The sequence below is a fragment of the Aythya marila genome (genome assembly GCF_965140915.1).
Source record: "Aythya marila genome assembly, chromosome: 21".
NCBI lineage: Eukaryota > Metazoa > Chordata > Aves > Anseriformes > Anatidae > Aythya > Aythya marila.
In genome coordinates this window covers 3,681,950-3,697,726 of record NC_139062.1, presented here as the reverse complement: position 1 = coordinate 3,697,726, position 15,777 = coordinate 3,681,950, and the positions used below count along the sequence as shown (strand labels likewise).

The 15,777-nt window shown below is 47.8% G+C and overlaps 1 protein-coding gene and 1 long non-coding RNA gene across 4 annotated transcripts; both read left to right on the top strand.

The window, feature by feature from the left end:
- Window positions 1-325: 325 nt before the first annotated feature.
- AURKAIP1 (aurora kinase A interacting protein 1) lies at window positions 326-3,248 on the top strand. Of its 3 annotated transcripts, none has more exons than XM_082777211.1 (4): window positions 326-338; window positions 848-939; window positions 1,420-1,868; window positions 2,350-3,248. In XM_082777211.1, exons 2-4 carry the CDS (start codon window positions 888-890, stop codon window positions 2,455-2,457), a joined length of 609 nt encoding a protein of 202 aa, XP_082633337.1. In that variant the 5' UTR covers window positions 326-338; window positions 848-887; the 3' UTR covers window positions 2,458-3,248. The 3 variants fall into 3 exon arrangements, with proteins under 3 accessions (XP_082633337.1, XP_082633336.1, XP_082633338.1); XM_082777210.1 differs by lacking the exon at window positions 326-338 and adding an exon at window positions 346-538; XM_082777212.1 differs by lacking the exon at window positions 326-338 and adding an exon at window positions 351-504.
- Window positions 3,249-6,732: 3,484 nt separating this feature from the next.
- On the top strand, window positions 6,733-9,447 carry LOC309886203. The gene is made up of 3 exons (XR_014318899.1): window positions 6,733-6,919; window positions 7,392-7,518; window positions 9,342-9,447. It is a non-coding gene; the product is annotated as an uncharacterized lncRNA (long non-coding RNA).
- The last annotated feature ends 6,330 nt before the right edge of the window (window positions 9,448-15,777 follow it).

Genomic DNA, 15,777 nt, shown 5'->3' with positions numbered 1-15,777 from the left:
CTTAGTTTGAACCAAACCTCAGAAGAGGAGCTGGTGTGCCTCCTGCGGGCAGGAGACAGTGAGGAGGGGACAGCTGAGGGGAAGGGGACAACTGAGGGGAAAGGGACAACTGAGGGGAAGGAGAGTGCTTGTTTGCAACTGCCTTCGGTCAGAACCATCACAAATGCTTTTTATTCCGGGAACCGAGCGCCCTGGATATCCAGAACACGACCACTTTCCCTCTAAAGCCCCACTGCCGCCATTTCCCTGGGATCCCCTCACGAACCCCCGGCGGGCGCCATCAGGGGGCGCTGCCGCGGCCGGCCCCGGAACTTCCGAGGCGGCAGCGGGCGGGGATGGTGAGTGATGGCGGCCCCGGGCTGGCCCGGGGACCGGGACCCGGTACCGTGGAGCCCGGTGTGAGCCGAGCCCCGGCCCCGGGGGCTGTGGAGGGCAGGCTGCCCGGGGGGCTGCGGATCCCTTCCTCACAGCCGCAGGGCAGCGGGCGCCTGCGGTGCGCTCCTGGTTTGTGCCGTGGGTGCAACGCCTCGGCTCTGAGGTGGAAGCGGGGCTGGAGTTGCCTGATTTTTGCAAGCTAAAATAGCCGGGGTTTGGGTTAAAAACACGGGAAATCGGCAATATGAGTGCTTGGGGGGTCGGGGCCCTCCGGCAGAATCCAGCAAGGCGTTGGTAAAGCGGGGGGTGCGCAGAGGGCCTCAGCTCACCTGCTGGGGCTGTGGGGTTAAATTTCAAAATTTTATTTAGAAAGTTGAGAATTTTAGTCAAGAAATTAAGTTTTCAAAGTTAAGTTTTCAAAGTGTGAGGAAAACACGCTCGATTCATTGAATGAACGTTCTTGTTTTGGCAGTCATTACTGGGGCTGACAGAGCGGCTGAAGTGAAAAAAAAATGTTAATAACCCAGCTGACGTCCAGGTTACTGAAGGCTTCCCGAGTTGCAGGTAAATGGGCTGTGCAGCCTGGCTTTTGGATTGTTTTTTTGGGGTAATTGGGCTCCCAGAAAGTTATTTTCCTGCAAGTGGGGCAGGAGTGGTAGTGAGTCAAGGGGTTGTGGTGTTCCTGCTTCTGTGCCTGTTCTGTCAGGGTTGTGTAGCTCTCATTTGACTTCTGGTAAGCTTAGGAGGATGATTCTTGGCAGCAGAAAAGCTTAATACAGAGAACAGGTCCCAGCCATTCTGAATTGCACTCACGCTACACAGTAAAATATCGTACAGTGTAATTTTAGCAGATGTAATGTAGTTAAGTCAAATTAAAAAAATGCTTTCTTGCTTTTATGATGGGAATTTAATTGTTTGTAAGTAGCTTCCTTTATTATGTTATTTTGGTTGTAATTGTCTGGTAGGTCGAGAGCTGGGCAGAACTTTTTGTTGAGGTGTTTCTAGAAAGTTCTGCCTCCTAAGTGAAATTCTTTTCTCTCAAAGGCCACCTTTTGCCAAGGTCTGTGTCTTCCTTTCTTTGCTATCATTCGCCATCTGTGAACTATAGCACGCAGCCCTCTAATAAGAATGGAGCCCAGCCTCAGCGGTGGCATGCACTGGACCCTGAACTGGAAGAGATGCTGGTCCCCAGAAAACTCTCCATCACCCCCTTAGAAAGCTGGCTGACAGTTAGGTACTCCCTTCCTAAAGCAGAAGTCGTTAATGCTCAGGAAGAAGTGGGCTATGAACCTCTCCAGAAATATGACTGTCCCCCATCTGCTGAGGGAGCTGATGTGGAGGAAGGGGAAGGAACACCCAGCAGCACGGTTCAGTGCAAGAACGTGCTGAAAATTCGCAGAAGGAAAATGAATCGACACAAGTTCAAAAAGCTGCTAAAGCGAAGGAAGTTTGTACGGAGGAGGATAAAAGAAGGTCGCAAGAAGAAACGTCAGGTAAGCTTCGATTGAAGAAAGCATCTTAATTTAAATGAACACCCTTCTCAAACTGCTCTCTGTTCAGGTATTGGATGATGTTCTTAGATGGAATTGAATTATAGAGAAGTGGCAGCAGCTCCGAGAAATTTAGCTTAAGTTAATTCCGTATTTGCTGGTCCAGGAGCATTTTCTGATTTGCTGGTTTGTGTTTTACCTGTACGTCCTCAAAATCTATAATTTAGAATATTTCCGTGCTGGTAAGCAGATGCGTGAGTAACTCAGAAATATCTCTGGCTAATGGAGAAGAACTTTTGTGTTTGCGTGAAAGATTAATTTATATGATTGTATTATATCAGGAAGTCTGGTTTAATCTCAGCTGCCTAGATAAAAGCATTTAATTTTTGCACATAGGTTCTCTTTGGGACACTTGGGCGATGACTGATTACTTGAGTGCTGCATCTGAGCCGTTACCATTCTCTCTCTTTTTCCTCTGTTTTAGGTAAAATTTGAGAAAGACTTGGAGCGCATCTGGAAAAGAGCCGGTTTGAAAAATCCTCCAGCAGGATGGCAGACACCCAAGATATTTCTGAAAAGTTCAAAGCGATAAAAACACTTGTAATGAGTTTTCACATGTAATTGTAATTAAAAAAAAATATATATATAAGTAAGCAGACTTCTTCTAACCTTTTTCTGAGTGCGTTAGGATTAGTAGGAGGTTGCTTTGAGTCTTGATGAGCGGTTTTCCAACAGCGAACCTGACAGCAGTGTGCTTTTTCTCCCCAGGAGAATGGTGTGAACCCTTGTGCGGTGGCTTGGCAGTGCTGTGTGCAGTCCAGAGCTGCTGCTGCCAGCTGTACTGAGCAAAGACATCTTAGTCCGCAGCTGAATTTGTGAAGTTGCTCTTTAGGATTAGACTGAGTAGTGCACTGTTAAAAACAATTGGTTGTGGGAGAGAAAGACCTCTTCTAATTGTTATTGTAGCCCTAAAGGACACCAGCAGTTTGAAAAATTCTTTTCAAGTGGCATTCTTTCTTAGGCTTGCTGAAGAAGGGCTGATGCTTATAAGTGAAATGGGAGTTGGATCAGAATCCCATAACATATTTCTGCAAAAGAGTTACCCGATATCTCTGCGTGCATGTGTTTTACAGACATTGCATGAGCATCCTTAAAGGGCAAATTTATTTTTCCTGTTCTGTAGGCCCTAATAAAAAAAGAGTTATTTTTCTATGACTGACCCCTATCATACAGAACATCCAGGTATTGCTATCAGTAAAAGTTAAGCGCTCGTTACTGAGTAATTACCAAAACTGCTTTGTACCTGAGATAACCCTGTTGTGATCAGCTGGTTTTACATGTCTGAAAGGAGCCATGAAATCTGGAAAAAATATAGATGTTTATTTTAAACCCTATCAGGGGGCTTCATATCTTACTTCTGTGTTGGATTCTGCTTTTGATGTTTTTTTGGGGACAGTTAACTTGTGTTCTGTGCGATTGAGTTCTTCCCTGCCACTGGTTAGATGAAGTGCACTGGGCTCTGAGAGAAAGGAAGGAAAAGTGAATTCCATGGGCTCTTTGTCCTGCAGCATGCAGAGGAGCTAACTTTAAAATTTATTCCCTTTTATCTGCTAGGAGCAGGACACTTGGCTAAACTGAAAGGGAAGAAAAACTGTTCGGTGGAATTTATTGTGATGAGGTGAAGTTTAATCTCACCGTGGAAGGACAGATTGACACACTGAACATTTCTGGGGCTTTCTGCTGCTCTTGTCGCTAGATGGCAGTAAATCAAAGCCTCTGAAACTCCTTTAGCAACTATTGGCAGAAGCCAGCTGGATCTTTCTGTAGGTATTTTAAGGAGAGGGGGCATGCATGTTTAAAAATTGATTAATCTTGCTAGAAAACTACTGGCATTCTGAAAACTGTACCGGAGTCCTATAGAAACATGTGGCTAGCAGATTTTTACAGTTTTTTTTCCAAGCTATATGTTAACAGCAGGCGATTTTGATCAAAGACTTAGAAAGATGTTCCTTCCTCCTCGTGCTTTAAATAGGCTGCAGTTGCTTTTAACCAAGAGCAGTAGGACTCTCAGCTTACTGCCAGGATTTCAGGGAAGAGGAGAAAGCCGTGTACCTTCAAAACTCCGCAGGCAAAGAAGATGGAGTGTTGGTTCTGGCTTACAGGTTTGTAATATATGCAGAGTGTTTCTAAAATACCAGCACACATTCCCTGCTCAGAGGTGCATCAAGAAAGGCTGGGGCATGATCTTCTGGTGCTCGTTAACTATGGTGATGATTATATTATAATAGGGTGCTTCTGTGGTGAATTGCAAGTCTCCTCTAAGTAGTTTATTAAATGGCATTCTCTCTAAGTAATAGTCCAGTCCTCCAAATGGTAGTCTGCCAAGTGTAGCCACTGCTTTTATATATCTATTAGACGTAATTACACAACCACGCAGAGAAGTCTGGAGCTACTGCGTAGTTTAGAAAAGTGTCTGTAACTTCCACCCGTGATTTACTGCCAGCCTTAATCATAGAAATGCTGTTGTCCCTTTTGCTGAAGGATGTCAAAGCACGTCTCAGGATTTGTATTCTCTTCATGTGGCAGATCCTGCAAAGACCCTGTTGTACGTGGAACTCACCAGGTGCTGTACACCGGGGTTGTATCAGCGTGCTTGAGCTCTCGTGACCACAGGATGCAATTTCCAACTCTCACTTCACTGACCAGGGAGAGTCAGAGAGGAGGAAGCTGTGCCTTTTTTTTCTGTAGGGGGAGCAGTAGCGCAGAGTATGCTGCTCACAAAGCTTTGTTAGGAGTTGCTGATGAAATATGTGCCTACTTGCACGCTTACCAGTGTATACATGTACGTGCCTACGTAGCTATGGTTAAAAAAAAAAAAGGCCTTAAACAGGAAAGACTTGACTTACCATTGTCAAAATGTTTTAAGGCTCCTTCATCTCCTTATTACTCTGCTGTTCTGAGAGGAAGTGTTTGAAAGTCAGCAGCAGGTTGCTGGAGGAATTTGTGCTCTGCATTACAGAGAGTGGAGATACCCAGTGGGTATGGTGATTTTATGTGTGAAACTGCCCGACAGTTACTGGTCTGGGCAGATCCCTTGAAATTGGAATATGAAACCAATTACACTTGTGCTTACACTCCCTAATTCTTGGATTGCACTTAAGGACAGGCAGCGAGCTCAGTTAGCTGAGCACAACGTCCAGCTTGGTAGTTGTATCACAGCAGTCGGGGCTGTGCTGAGATGAGTTGGCTCTAACGTAGGAAGTCAGCTCGTTTCAGCAGGGCCGAAAGTTCTGAATTTTATTTTTCCCAGCCAAAGCATCACGCTGAAAATTTAAGCAGACAACATCCTCCCTTTTGGAAAGGGCAAAACCAAAACCCAGCAACGTGATGATGCTAGCAGCCTTCCAACAGATGTGTGGCAGAAATGCCATCTCCTGGTAGTGTGAGCAAATAAAAGGCACTGGAAAACTCTAGATTTTAGTTGTCTCCTTGACCTGAATGGTAAGGTTTCTCACTAGGGTGGGAATTAAATACATTTTAAGGAGCCTTCTCTGGAAAATGCATTGTTCAGTTGCATCAGTATGAATTCCTGACGTTTTTCAGATGTTTCTGGACATTAACAGCTCTTTCATCCACACAAATGAATTCAGTATAAGTTAGGAATAGCAAGCAGTGAGGTTTTTATCTAACCATGCTCAGCCTTCTGAGCGCACCGGAATTACACCAATTTTCACAGCTGAGGCTTGATTAGTCAGGCTGGGACCTGCTAGCCCGATGTTTATGGGTATCTGACAGACAAAACCCCTTTCAGGGAGTGAAGAGCACTTTGCTCCTGCTGTTCCCTAACCGCCTGAGGTTGCCTGGTTATTGCTGAGCAGAAGCAGTGTCTTTGCTCCGGTGAGCTAACGCCAGAGTTCGATGGGACGCTGTCAAAACATTACCTAGGATAAATTGATGTATGTACCTTGGCTTCAGTAACTGACCTGGTCCTTTTCAAAACACGAGGCCAGCTCTGTTTTAGTGGGTGTGAACCCCAGTCCCTGTCTTCCAAAGATAATAAAACACGCGTGTTTATTCCAGCTGAAAATCTGGCTGAAGTAATCTCACTGATCTTGCAAACAGCACCTGTGGATAAGTAAAACTACCTCTTTTCTTTTCACCATTCATGCTGTTCTGCTGTTGGCATTTCTGCTCAGACTGTGAAAACATCCTGCTTTGGGTTCACTTGGGCCGAGTCTGCTCAGCTGCCCTCCAAAAATAACAGCACTCTGTGCTTCACCTGCAGCCCTGAGCTTTGCAGAACTGAAACGGTTCTGAAGATTGGGTTCTCCCATTCCCGCTGATTAAAAAAAAATAAAATAATTCAATAACTGCAGCTCTTGTAGACATCTGAGCTAGCTTTAAGCAAACAGCGTGCTGGCTTTCCTGTGGAGGCGGCCCTTCTTGCTTGTCTTTCCCTGTAAAGGAGAACTGAAAGGAGGAGTTCTGTGAGTCAGAGAATTTAAGAACATCATCTGATACGGCACTTGTGGCAATTCCCTGAAATAAGGCTGAGTTTTGTCGTCTTGCTCACTGCGTGGTCACCAACGCATCTTCCCTGTGCTGTGCTTATTCCCACAAAACTTGTAAGAGCTATAAAATGATGAGGCTTGTTCCCTACTCTAAAACGTAGCTGAGGTTGGCTGCTCAAAATAACAGGAGGGAGGAGAGGAGGTTGAGTGGACAGCGAGATCTGCACTCATGGAACTGCAAGTGCCATGCTTTCCTAGGAAACGTGGCTGAAATCTTGGATAAAATAAAAACGCCCCATTAAATATTGGTCAAAAACAAGTAATGATTGTTTTTCCACTTGTTCAACAAGCAGGACTTGGAGCAGATCAGTGCTCTTGAGCTGAAGGAGTGTCATTGCCTGCGCTGTGTCTAGGTCTGGAGAGGATTTGATGCTCTGGGAGCCTCTTAGCTGCTGCCACCCCTTTGGAGTCCCACAGCTGCCTGCAGAGTGATTGCTGTTAAGACAAGGGCATTGAGTCCTGAGCAAGGAATCAGCACAGCAGGTACAAATTCCAAACTATTATATATTTTTTTCAGGTTTATTTGAAGGGAATTAACAGTTGATATCAGGGTGCCTATCACCAGCCAGTGATGAACTGGTTAAATACGAAGAATAAGCAGTTAGAGGAGAGTGTGCCAAAACAAAAACTAGTAAAAGAGGCTACAAGAGTTGGAGTCAGCAGTGTGACAGTGTGTCAGCAGCGCTACGTTACTCACCAGCTCTGCTCCCTGGGTGCTTTTGAGCTGTTTCCTCTCCTGACAAAGGGTTTTTGCTGCTCGAGGCAGCCGCTCAGCCCTTGATGGGGCAGCCAGCTGGAGGCTGTTCAGCAGCAGCAGCACCAGGTCCATCCTGAAGTCAGGATCTCTGCTTGCTCACCCAGGCTGAGTCGGCCTTGGTTTGGCTTCCCTGCCCGTTCGTATTGTTTCAGTTACTGCCCAGAAGATGCTGATGCACGTTGTTGGTTCTTTTTTTAGGTCTGACTGAGCATCCTCTGGAAAAACTCTGGGTGCCTGATCCTGCTGTCTGTGTGATGTGGGGGAACGAGGCGTGTTGTCAGCATCCTGCCATCTCTCCAAGGTTGTGCTGTAGGCCCGTCGGAAGGTAGGACCGAGCTAAATGTGGCCTACTTTCTGATAACATCATCCATTCCTTGGGGAAAGGAAGAGTGTTGTAGCCCTCGGAAAGACAGGAAAGCCTTTCCCTCACAAGTAATTTATGCAAAACCCTGGGACTGTGAGAAGGAAGGAAGCAGAAGAAAGAACAATTTAATTATCTCTGCCTTGGGTGCAACACCTTTTCTGGGTGATTTCTAATGATGAAGTGGGGCTGGGGAGGAGAAAGGAGAGCAAATAAAAATATGTTTGTAGCTTTCAGAGTGGAAGCAGCTGAACTGCTCACCTTTTTACTCCCTTATTCAAGTAAAACCTTATTTTATGGAGCCAAGAAGTATCAGAGGAGCAGCCTTCTCTGCTGTGGTTTTGTCAGGAGCACCTCGTTATCTGTGCCTGTTAAAGAGCCAAATTTCTCTAAATTGTAGGATTTATGTTTTCCTCACCTAAACCATTCCCTCGGGGCCTGCCTGTTGGAGTTAATTTCACCAGAACCATCAAGCAGGGGTATTCTTCCATGACTCCTCGAGCTACTTGGAGAACAGGCAGTTTTTGGAAGGAAAAAACAGGCAGAGTTAGGTGGTTTTGAGCCATTTTTCATAAATCCTGCTTTCCAGAGGATGCACTGACTGGTGTTAATTTCTGTGTCGCTGGCTTGCTACTCTCTGTTGGTGCTCACGTTTAATGAGGAGGTAAAAAAGCACCCTGGAGCTGTTGGCTGGTCTCGCGGGAGGAAGGGACAGGGATGATGTTTATTAGAGTAATAAATCCTCAGAGATTAGAGCACACTGAAAGGTTCCACGTTACACCACGAGTTCAACCGGGATTATTGCACTATTTAAGATTTAATAAGGAGGCAGGAGTTGCGAGGGCTCCTCTCGTATCTGTCGAGAGCAAGTACCCAATTCACACAGAGTACCCCTAAGAGCTGGCCAAGCTCCACGTTTGTGTGCCTAAATTTGGCAGCAGGATCACGTTGCGGTACAGAGAGGAACCTCCTCTCAGCCGAAGTGGTTTTATTTTAAACAAAATGGCCTGCAAAGCCGAGGTAAATAACACAACTCTCTGGGAAGCGACCTTCGAGCGCCCTTTTTGGAGCCAACCTATTAATTTTTCCACTCTTTCCCAGTCATTTCTGATCTCAGAATAGGCTGCTGTGCCTGGAATTGCACTGCTTCATTATTCTAGGCGGGCACAGCAGCTGGGCTGCAATTAGTGTGGGGAACGGAGCTCCCTTGCAGAAGCTCACGGTCCCAAAACGCTGTTCCCACGTGGAGGGACTGCAAGATGTGGTCGGAGGCACAACGCTGGTGGTCAGAAAGGGGACACAAAGTGGCATCTCTCAGCTCCAGGGCTCTTCCCTGAGCACTTTCAGAACTTTTTGGTTCTTCGTAGAACCGAGCAGTGCTGTGTGCTCGTGTCTGGAGCTTTTCTCCTGGTAGAGAAGCCCACCTTGCTGTTGCCTGAGCAGGAGATCGCTGGAGAGCTGCTCTGGAACAGGCTCTGTGCTCAGTCCTCTCCCTTAGCACTGTCGGTGCTGCTCGTGAGCGATCTCTGCTTCTCATTTTGTCCTGGCACAGAAGCCTGGCAGGTTCCTGCTCAGGAGGCCGAGCAGAAACAGGGAGGTAGGCAGTAACAGGGACCGAGTCAGAGCCTGGAAGCGAATCCAAATCTTCCTCCTTGCTTCAGACAGCTTTTAGTTTCAGCCCTGGGTCTGCTGCTTGTACCTCCTTGGTAAAGGAGGGCAGAAGCATGGGGCTTCTTGGTGTTGTCTGTCACCACCAGAGCCTGAGAGCACTGCTTGTCTTTACACAGGAGCGCTACCAGACTGAAAAACGGGACCCAGCTCTGCCTGGTGCCTCTTCTTCAGGAAATTTAGAAACTTCAGGAGCTTTATCTAGCTCGGTAAGGCACAGTGCTGAGGATCAGCTAGGTAGCACGGCACTTTTCTCAGCTGCTGCCTTCTCTCACTTCCCTGCAGACAAACACCCGAGCTGAGTGAAGGCTCTCGGCGGTGACCTGATCCCTCTGCCATTTCCTCCGGACTCCCAGTGCTGCCTGCCTTCGGCCAAATTGGACCAGCGCTGAGCATCTGTCCCCCGGAGGGGGGCTTTGTGGTTTCAGGGCAGGTTTGAAAAAGTGAAGACTCCGCAGAACCACAGCTCCCGTGGGAGTGAGTCAGTCCCGTGTCATGGGTTGGATACCCTCCGTCTCCGGCACTCGGTATTAAGAAGTTGATTTTGGGTGGAGGATCCAGAAGTTTTGGGGGCGCTCGGATGCGAGTGGTGGCTCAGCAGGGGCCCTGAAAGAATCCCTCTGCTTCCCAGCAGCACATGGTGGCTGGCTGCTGCTGTGAACCTTAGGGGAAGACGAACAGATGCAGAGACATGCACAGAGCCAGCTCCTGAAGTTGTGATTGATGGTAACTCCAAGTCAGATTTGCATATTTTTCCATCCCCTCAGGAACTTCGTGGTTCATGTGATTTTGAGCTAATACCTACTCTTTTTTTGTGCGTTTTTGTGTTTTAATTCCGTGCGTTGAAGGCACTGCTGGCTCTGAGAATGGGCTGGAAGGTAGCTGGGTACTTCCTATTTAAAAAAGAAATAAATAAATTCCTACAGTGGTGTCATGAAAAGGCCCAGCAGGTAGTAATGACTGCTGCTCTCCCTAGGGAATTAGAGTGCTGCAAAAATCTGAGAGGCAAGAGGGATGCCACAGGCCGTTTTAAAGGTAAAAATCACGTCTCTTTCCTACTGCATGATGTCTCAGAGTTCTGTGCATCACCAAAGCTTCCCAGAGCTGAAAGAGAATGAAGAGATTTTGTCTAGCTGCCCTCCAGTCTGCGTCCTTGTCAGCCTTCTGTGCAGCGAGTCCCAAACGGTGCCGGGGTTTTGGAGGCTCCCTGGGAGGACAGAGGCAGCACAGTTTAGGGCCTAAGGTACTTCTGGGCTGACGTGCAGCTGCTCTGGGCTGTATTCCTAACCCTGCCACTGATGTGCTGCATGAGCCTGGCTGAGTCATTTCCTTCTGCGCTGTGTGTCTCGCTGCTGCTCCTGCCTGTGTAGGCTGCAGATTTTTCCTACGAGGAGCTGCCCGTGCTGTGCCCCCAGCCTGCCCTGCGGTGCCAGTGAAATGTGGGGCCACCGATACAAAGACCTCGCAAACAGGGAAAGAGGGGGTGGAAAAACACACGCAGTGTCCTTCCAGGTTGACATTTTAATTAAAGCAATCATGGCAAGCTACTTGAAATTGCTCTTTTTTTTACTCAAATAAAACTAAATAATTTTTATAGAAAACTGATTTGCCAAATTTCCCTTTTTACACGCTATGGCAATGACACTAAATTTAAGATGCTGAGAAAGCAGCAATTTACACCTGCTTTGTGATGCCAGTGGGGCTCTTCGCATCTCATTTCTCTTCTTTGCTTCCAATCCTGATTTGCCTGCTTGCTTGTTGGCCTTGACCATCATGAGATCTAATAACGTTGATGCCTGATGTCTGCAGAAACGCTGGCTACGTGGAATTCTGTTCCTGTGGCTGGCCTGGGTGTAACATCACAGCCCGTCGTGACTCTCATCGAATGGAACTGCTCCTGCAGCTTCTGGAGGCACGGCTGCAGCGCAGGGGACTGCAGATTAAACCCCAATTAAGGTTTGTGAACTAAATTGAGTTGAAAAGGAAGTAACAGAGGAGATGGTGGCTAGTGCTCAGGTGCTCCCTTGAGTCTTTGCCTGCTGAGATTGAGGGAGTTGTGCTCAAATAGCATTTAAAAAATACAATTTGGTGAAAATGTTAATCTGTTGGGATTGAGTTAATTTAAATCTGAGCCTAACTGCATCTCATTCAGGTGCTGGAACAACGTGAAATTTAATGCTGATTCAAAATAACTTTTTACTGTCAAAAAGATGTATTTTTACAGGTTTTTGACAGTGATTTTCACAGGCTCTGAATGGCACGGTGCATTTTATCACTAGGCAAATGTCTTCTGCACCAGAAAAAAACATCTGGTGAAGCAGAGCTGTGTGAGATCAACAGAAAAGGTGAAGGCAGGGAGACTCTGACTGCATCCTCTTCTAATGAGAAGGATAAATAAGTTTTGCTCTTACCTAAAGCTCGCTAGTGGTAGGATTAATGATCAGATAGGTCTTGAAGTGGTTGTGGAACATTTCACAAGGTTTGATGAGGAAGACACTTAATGGGGGTAAACTGATGTAGGTCGATGGTAGTTAATAGAAGCATGCTGATTTATACCTGCTTGGGTATTTGCCTCTGATGGGTTTTGGGGCACATGAATTTGGCTTTTCTCTCGCTATTGAACCCAGCTTTTTGGATTTCGTGTTGTGGAAGAATTGCCAAAACACGTTTTTATCTTGGAAAAACAATCTTCAGTTTTCAGTCTGGAAAAAAAAAATAAAAAAATCTGTTGGTTTCCTGGGCAATTTCTCTGTTTTTGTAACTGGTTCCCATTAATGGTTTTGAGATGAATCCCAGGAATCTGAAGCTGACAGCTTTCCAGCAAAAAGGAGCGTTTAAATATAGTGCCATCCAGAGATGCTAGACGACAGGAGCCGCTGAGCTGTGGGGCCGCCTCACAGCCAAAGGTGCAGACAGAGCTCTCGGACCTGTTACCAGGACAGCAGCACTGGAAGAGCACAGAAACACACGGATGCATGCAGCCATCCCTCTTCTCAGTAAGAGCAGCCTGCCTGGATGCTGTAGTTTCACTCTTCTGTGCAGGTCTCTGCCTGGCAAAGCGCAAAGCTCAGTGCCTTAAGCAGAAGATCGCCCCCCTGTTAAGATTCCCTCTCACTAAATATCTTACATACCTGGGCAGCTTTTATTGCTGATGCGTGTGCACACATCACATCGATGAATTCGTGCTCCAGCACGTTTGCCACGTGGGGAAGGAAGGAGAGCTTTTCAGCTGAGATGAGGAATTGCCTGCAAATGGCAGTCCCCACCACCACTGTTCCTGCGCAGCTCTGATTTTGCTCCAGCACTGCTTGGGCGTAGCACAGCAGAGACTACAGCTATGTGGTGGCTGTGTGGGCTTCGTCTTTCTCCTTGCTGGAAATGGGTTGTTCAAGGGGTGTTATTGAGTGAAATCGTTAGCTGCTGTGATATTGTTTGATGTGTACGTAGTGAAAAGATGTCAGAGATCTGCCCTTCGTACTCAGCGTTTGCCCCAGCTGCTGGTTTGGTGACTGCAGCTCAGGCTGGGGATGACAGCGGTCCCCAGCGCAATAAAACAAAGCCGAAAAACATCTGGGCAGCCCCTCGCCTTGTCATCCCCAACAGCCTCTTCAGAGAAGGCAACTCGGGGGCTAGAGCATTTACAGCTGGGGAACAGCGAGCAACCCCCGTGCTGCTGGTTACTTCACTGCGATAATGACAGGCTTCGCTCAGCAGCCCTGTCATTGTGGTCGGCTTTCAGTTTTGTCCTTTTAGTTCACAGCTCTTGCTGCAAGTTGGATTATTCCAGCCTTGCTTATGGGATTCATTGCAGCTGAAAGATTTATTTTAATGAGAAGAGTGTTGCAAGCAAACGAAGCCTCCCGGGAAGTGCATCCCCTCTGGTAATTCATGTGGCTCTGTTGTGTTGCTCTTCTCCAGCAGCCAGGCAGCTCTGAAGGCTCCCCTGGCCTCCACCAGGCCTTTCTTAGAAAGGGGAGCAAACAGGGATGTGTATTTATCCTTCTTTCTGTTCCTGGGCAGAGGTGTTCTCTTTTTTCTTTGGTCATGGCAGGGTACAGTGGGTTTCATACTTGAAGAAGATCTTGGTAATATCAACGTGGAACGTGACAGATTATAGTACAAAGCCTGATGTGCACAATTTGTGTCCTTGTGTCAACAGAGCATTAATGCTGGCATTCCCTCCTGATACATGACGTGGATTTATAGCTGTAAAAGTGGGGTGGAGGTGGCTGCTTCCCCTCCTGCTTCCAAGTTTGATGGTTCTCAACGTGATGATAAAAGGACAGAGGGGAGCTCTCTGCATCAGGCCTTCTTCCCAATCTGCTCTCTGCTCAGTCTTACAGACCGGTGGTCTTTGGTCCAGGAGGTCTTTCAGTGCAGCCTGCAGCTGTGGAAAAGAGAAATATTGAAATGGAAGAGATCTGGGAGAGCAAAGTGCCTGCCAGACGGGGCTTGCTCACTACTGCTTGCCACAGGCCAGTTCATCTCTCCGGGCAGGGCTTTTTCGACCTGAGTCACCACCATTTCTAGGTGAAATAGGGGTGAGTGTGGAAACAGAAGAGCCTTTCTCCCTGCTCGCCTGACCCATGATGAGGCTGGCAGGTGCAGAGCTGGAAGCAAAAACCCCTTGTGTTGGTGCTGGGAGGGACCTTTCCTTGCCTGGACGGAGCTGCTTTCGTTGGACAGGCTTTGTGGTTGGGGTAGGCAGCTGGGTATGCCTCAGTGGGCAGCTGGGGGATGCTTCTTGTTTGGAGAATCAATACCCAAAGCACCGCTGTGGAAGGGGAAGGGCTGACCAGAGTTCCTTACTCACACAGAGTGAGTGAGGAAAGAGCCAGGATCTGTGAAATTCCCTCCTGGGTCCCTTTCTTCCCCTCGCTGTGAGCCCCAGAGCTGCTCCTCTTCTTTTCCCTTCCACAGGGCTGTTTTCTTCAGGAGGCTTCAGCGGGCTCAGCCTGAACTTGGCTTTCTTCAGTCAGGAAATAGCCAGTCCGTGACAGCAGCAACCGCAGCAATCTGCAGCTAGCCCAGGCGAGAAGCAGCCAGTAACCTCTGCGGTGCCAGAGCTGGGGGGCAGAGAGGTGAGGAAACAACCTGGAGCTGCACCCGAAGGGCTCTGCCTGCTCCTGGGAGGAAGCAGGGTGAGGACAGGACGCTGGGGCTGCCGTCTGCACCCACGGGGACAGCTTCTTGTCTCCCAGCCAGATGTTTTCCAGGCTTCTCTGATGACGTAGCTGGACAAAAGGCTGTCAGCTTGGAGCCTCTTGCCTAGCTCCCTGGCCGGACAGAGGCAGCAGGGGAGGCTCCTTCACCCCCTAAACTTCTCTCTGAGCTGCTGAAGATCAGCAGAGTCTTTGCTGTGATGCCTGAGGGTCTGCCAGCATTGATTCGGGGGACATGGAGCAGCAGGAGCCTTTGCTGCATGCAGGTGGTTGTGGAATGGGACTCACGCAAATACCCGAGGCTTGCAAGGACCAACCCATGTTTTAGGTTAGGGCTGCAATTAGGCCGGCCCTGTGAGCGCAGAGGCTATTGACACAGCCCAGCTGAAGTGTGGGAACTTGCGCTGAGTGCTTGTAGGTGTCTAATTACCCACAACTTCCCACTTAATGTAACGACGTAAATCACAGAGCTGCAGTTTGCAGTGAAATTTCACCGGGTTCTTTCTGAAGGTGGTTCCCGAACCTTTCACTGGCAGTTATCCGGGTCTGGTTTGGACAGCATGAAGACATCTGGGGTTAACAGCAAGCTTTGTTCCTGGTCAAATTGTTTAATAATAATAGCTCAAATTTCTTGGAATTCCTTGGAAGCGTCTGGTTCTGTCTGCTGCTGCAGAGAGGATCCTGCCCTCGATGAAGCTCTGGGCTATTTTCATCTGGCTGTTTCCAGGGTTTGTCTTGTTGCAGGATATTTAGCTGTTGGTTTGGGTTTTGGCTGTAATTGTAATGCCCTCCTCTTTGCTGAAGCGCAGCCCCCTTCTGGGTGGAGTAAATCCATCTCCTGGTACACAGAAAAATGCCAGAAGGGAGAAATTCAAGTGGGACAATGAAGTTTGAGTGCCATGGGAGGGCCCTCGCTTTTAAGTTCTCATAGATCTGGCTCTGTTCTATAGATGGACATTTAAGAATGCGAAGTTAAATGCCCTTTCCCCCAAATTTTCCACTTGATGACTAATTTGATGGTAAGGTTTAATCTCCTACACACTGCTAACCACAACCGACAGCGATTTAACAACAGAGCAAACAGAACCTCACCGTGTTTGCTTCTCTGACATACACTAACAGCATCTACGCCATTTCCTGAGTTTCTAGGCATGCAATTTTTCTTCAGGTCTTGCATTTAAAGGCTCCTGCAGGCCAGTGAAGGCACCTGCATGGATCGGGCTGTTGGTCCTGCCCAGGGGAGGTGGAAAGGTTCCTGGTGTAAAGCAGCATCCGAGCCTCTCCGACCCACCTCCCCCGGCACTTCGTGGGCCAGGGTGTTGAAAACCCCAACTTGTTGCCTGTACCAGCCACATTTCTGCACCGGGGTTGAGTTATTTCTTTAAAAGCTCGG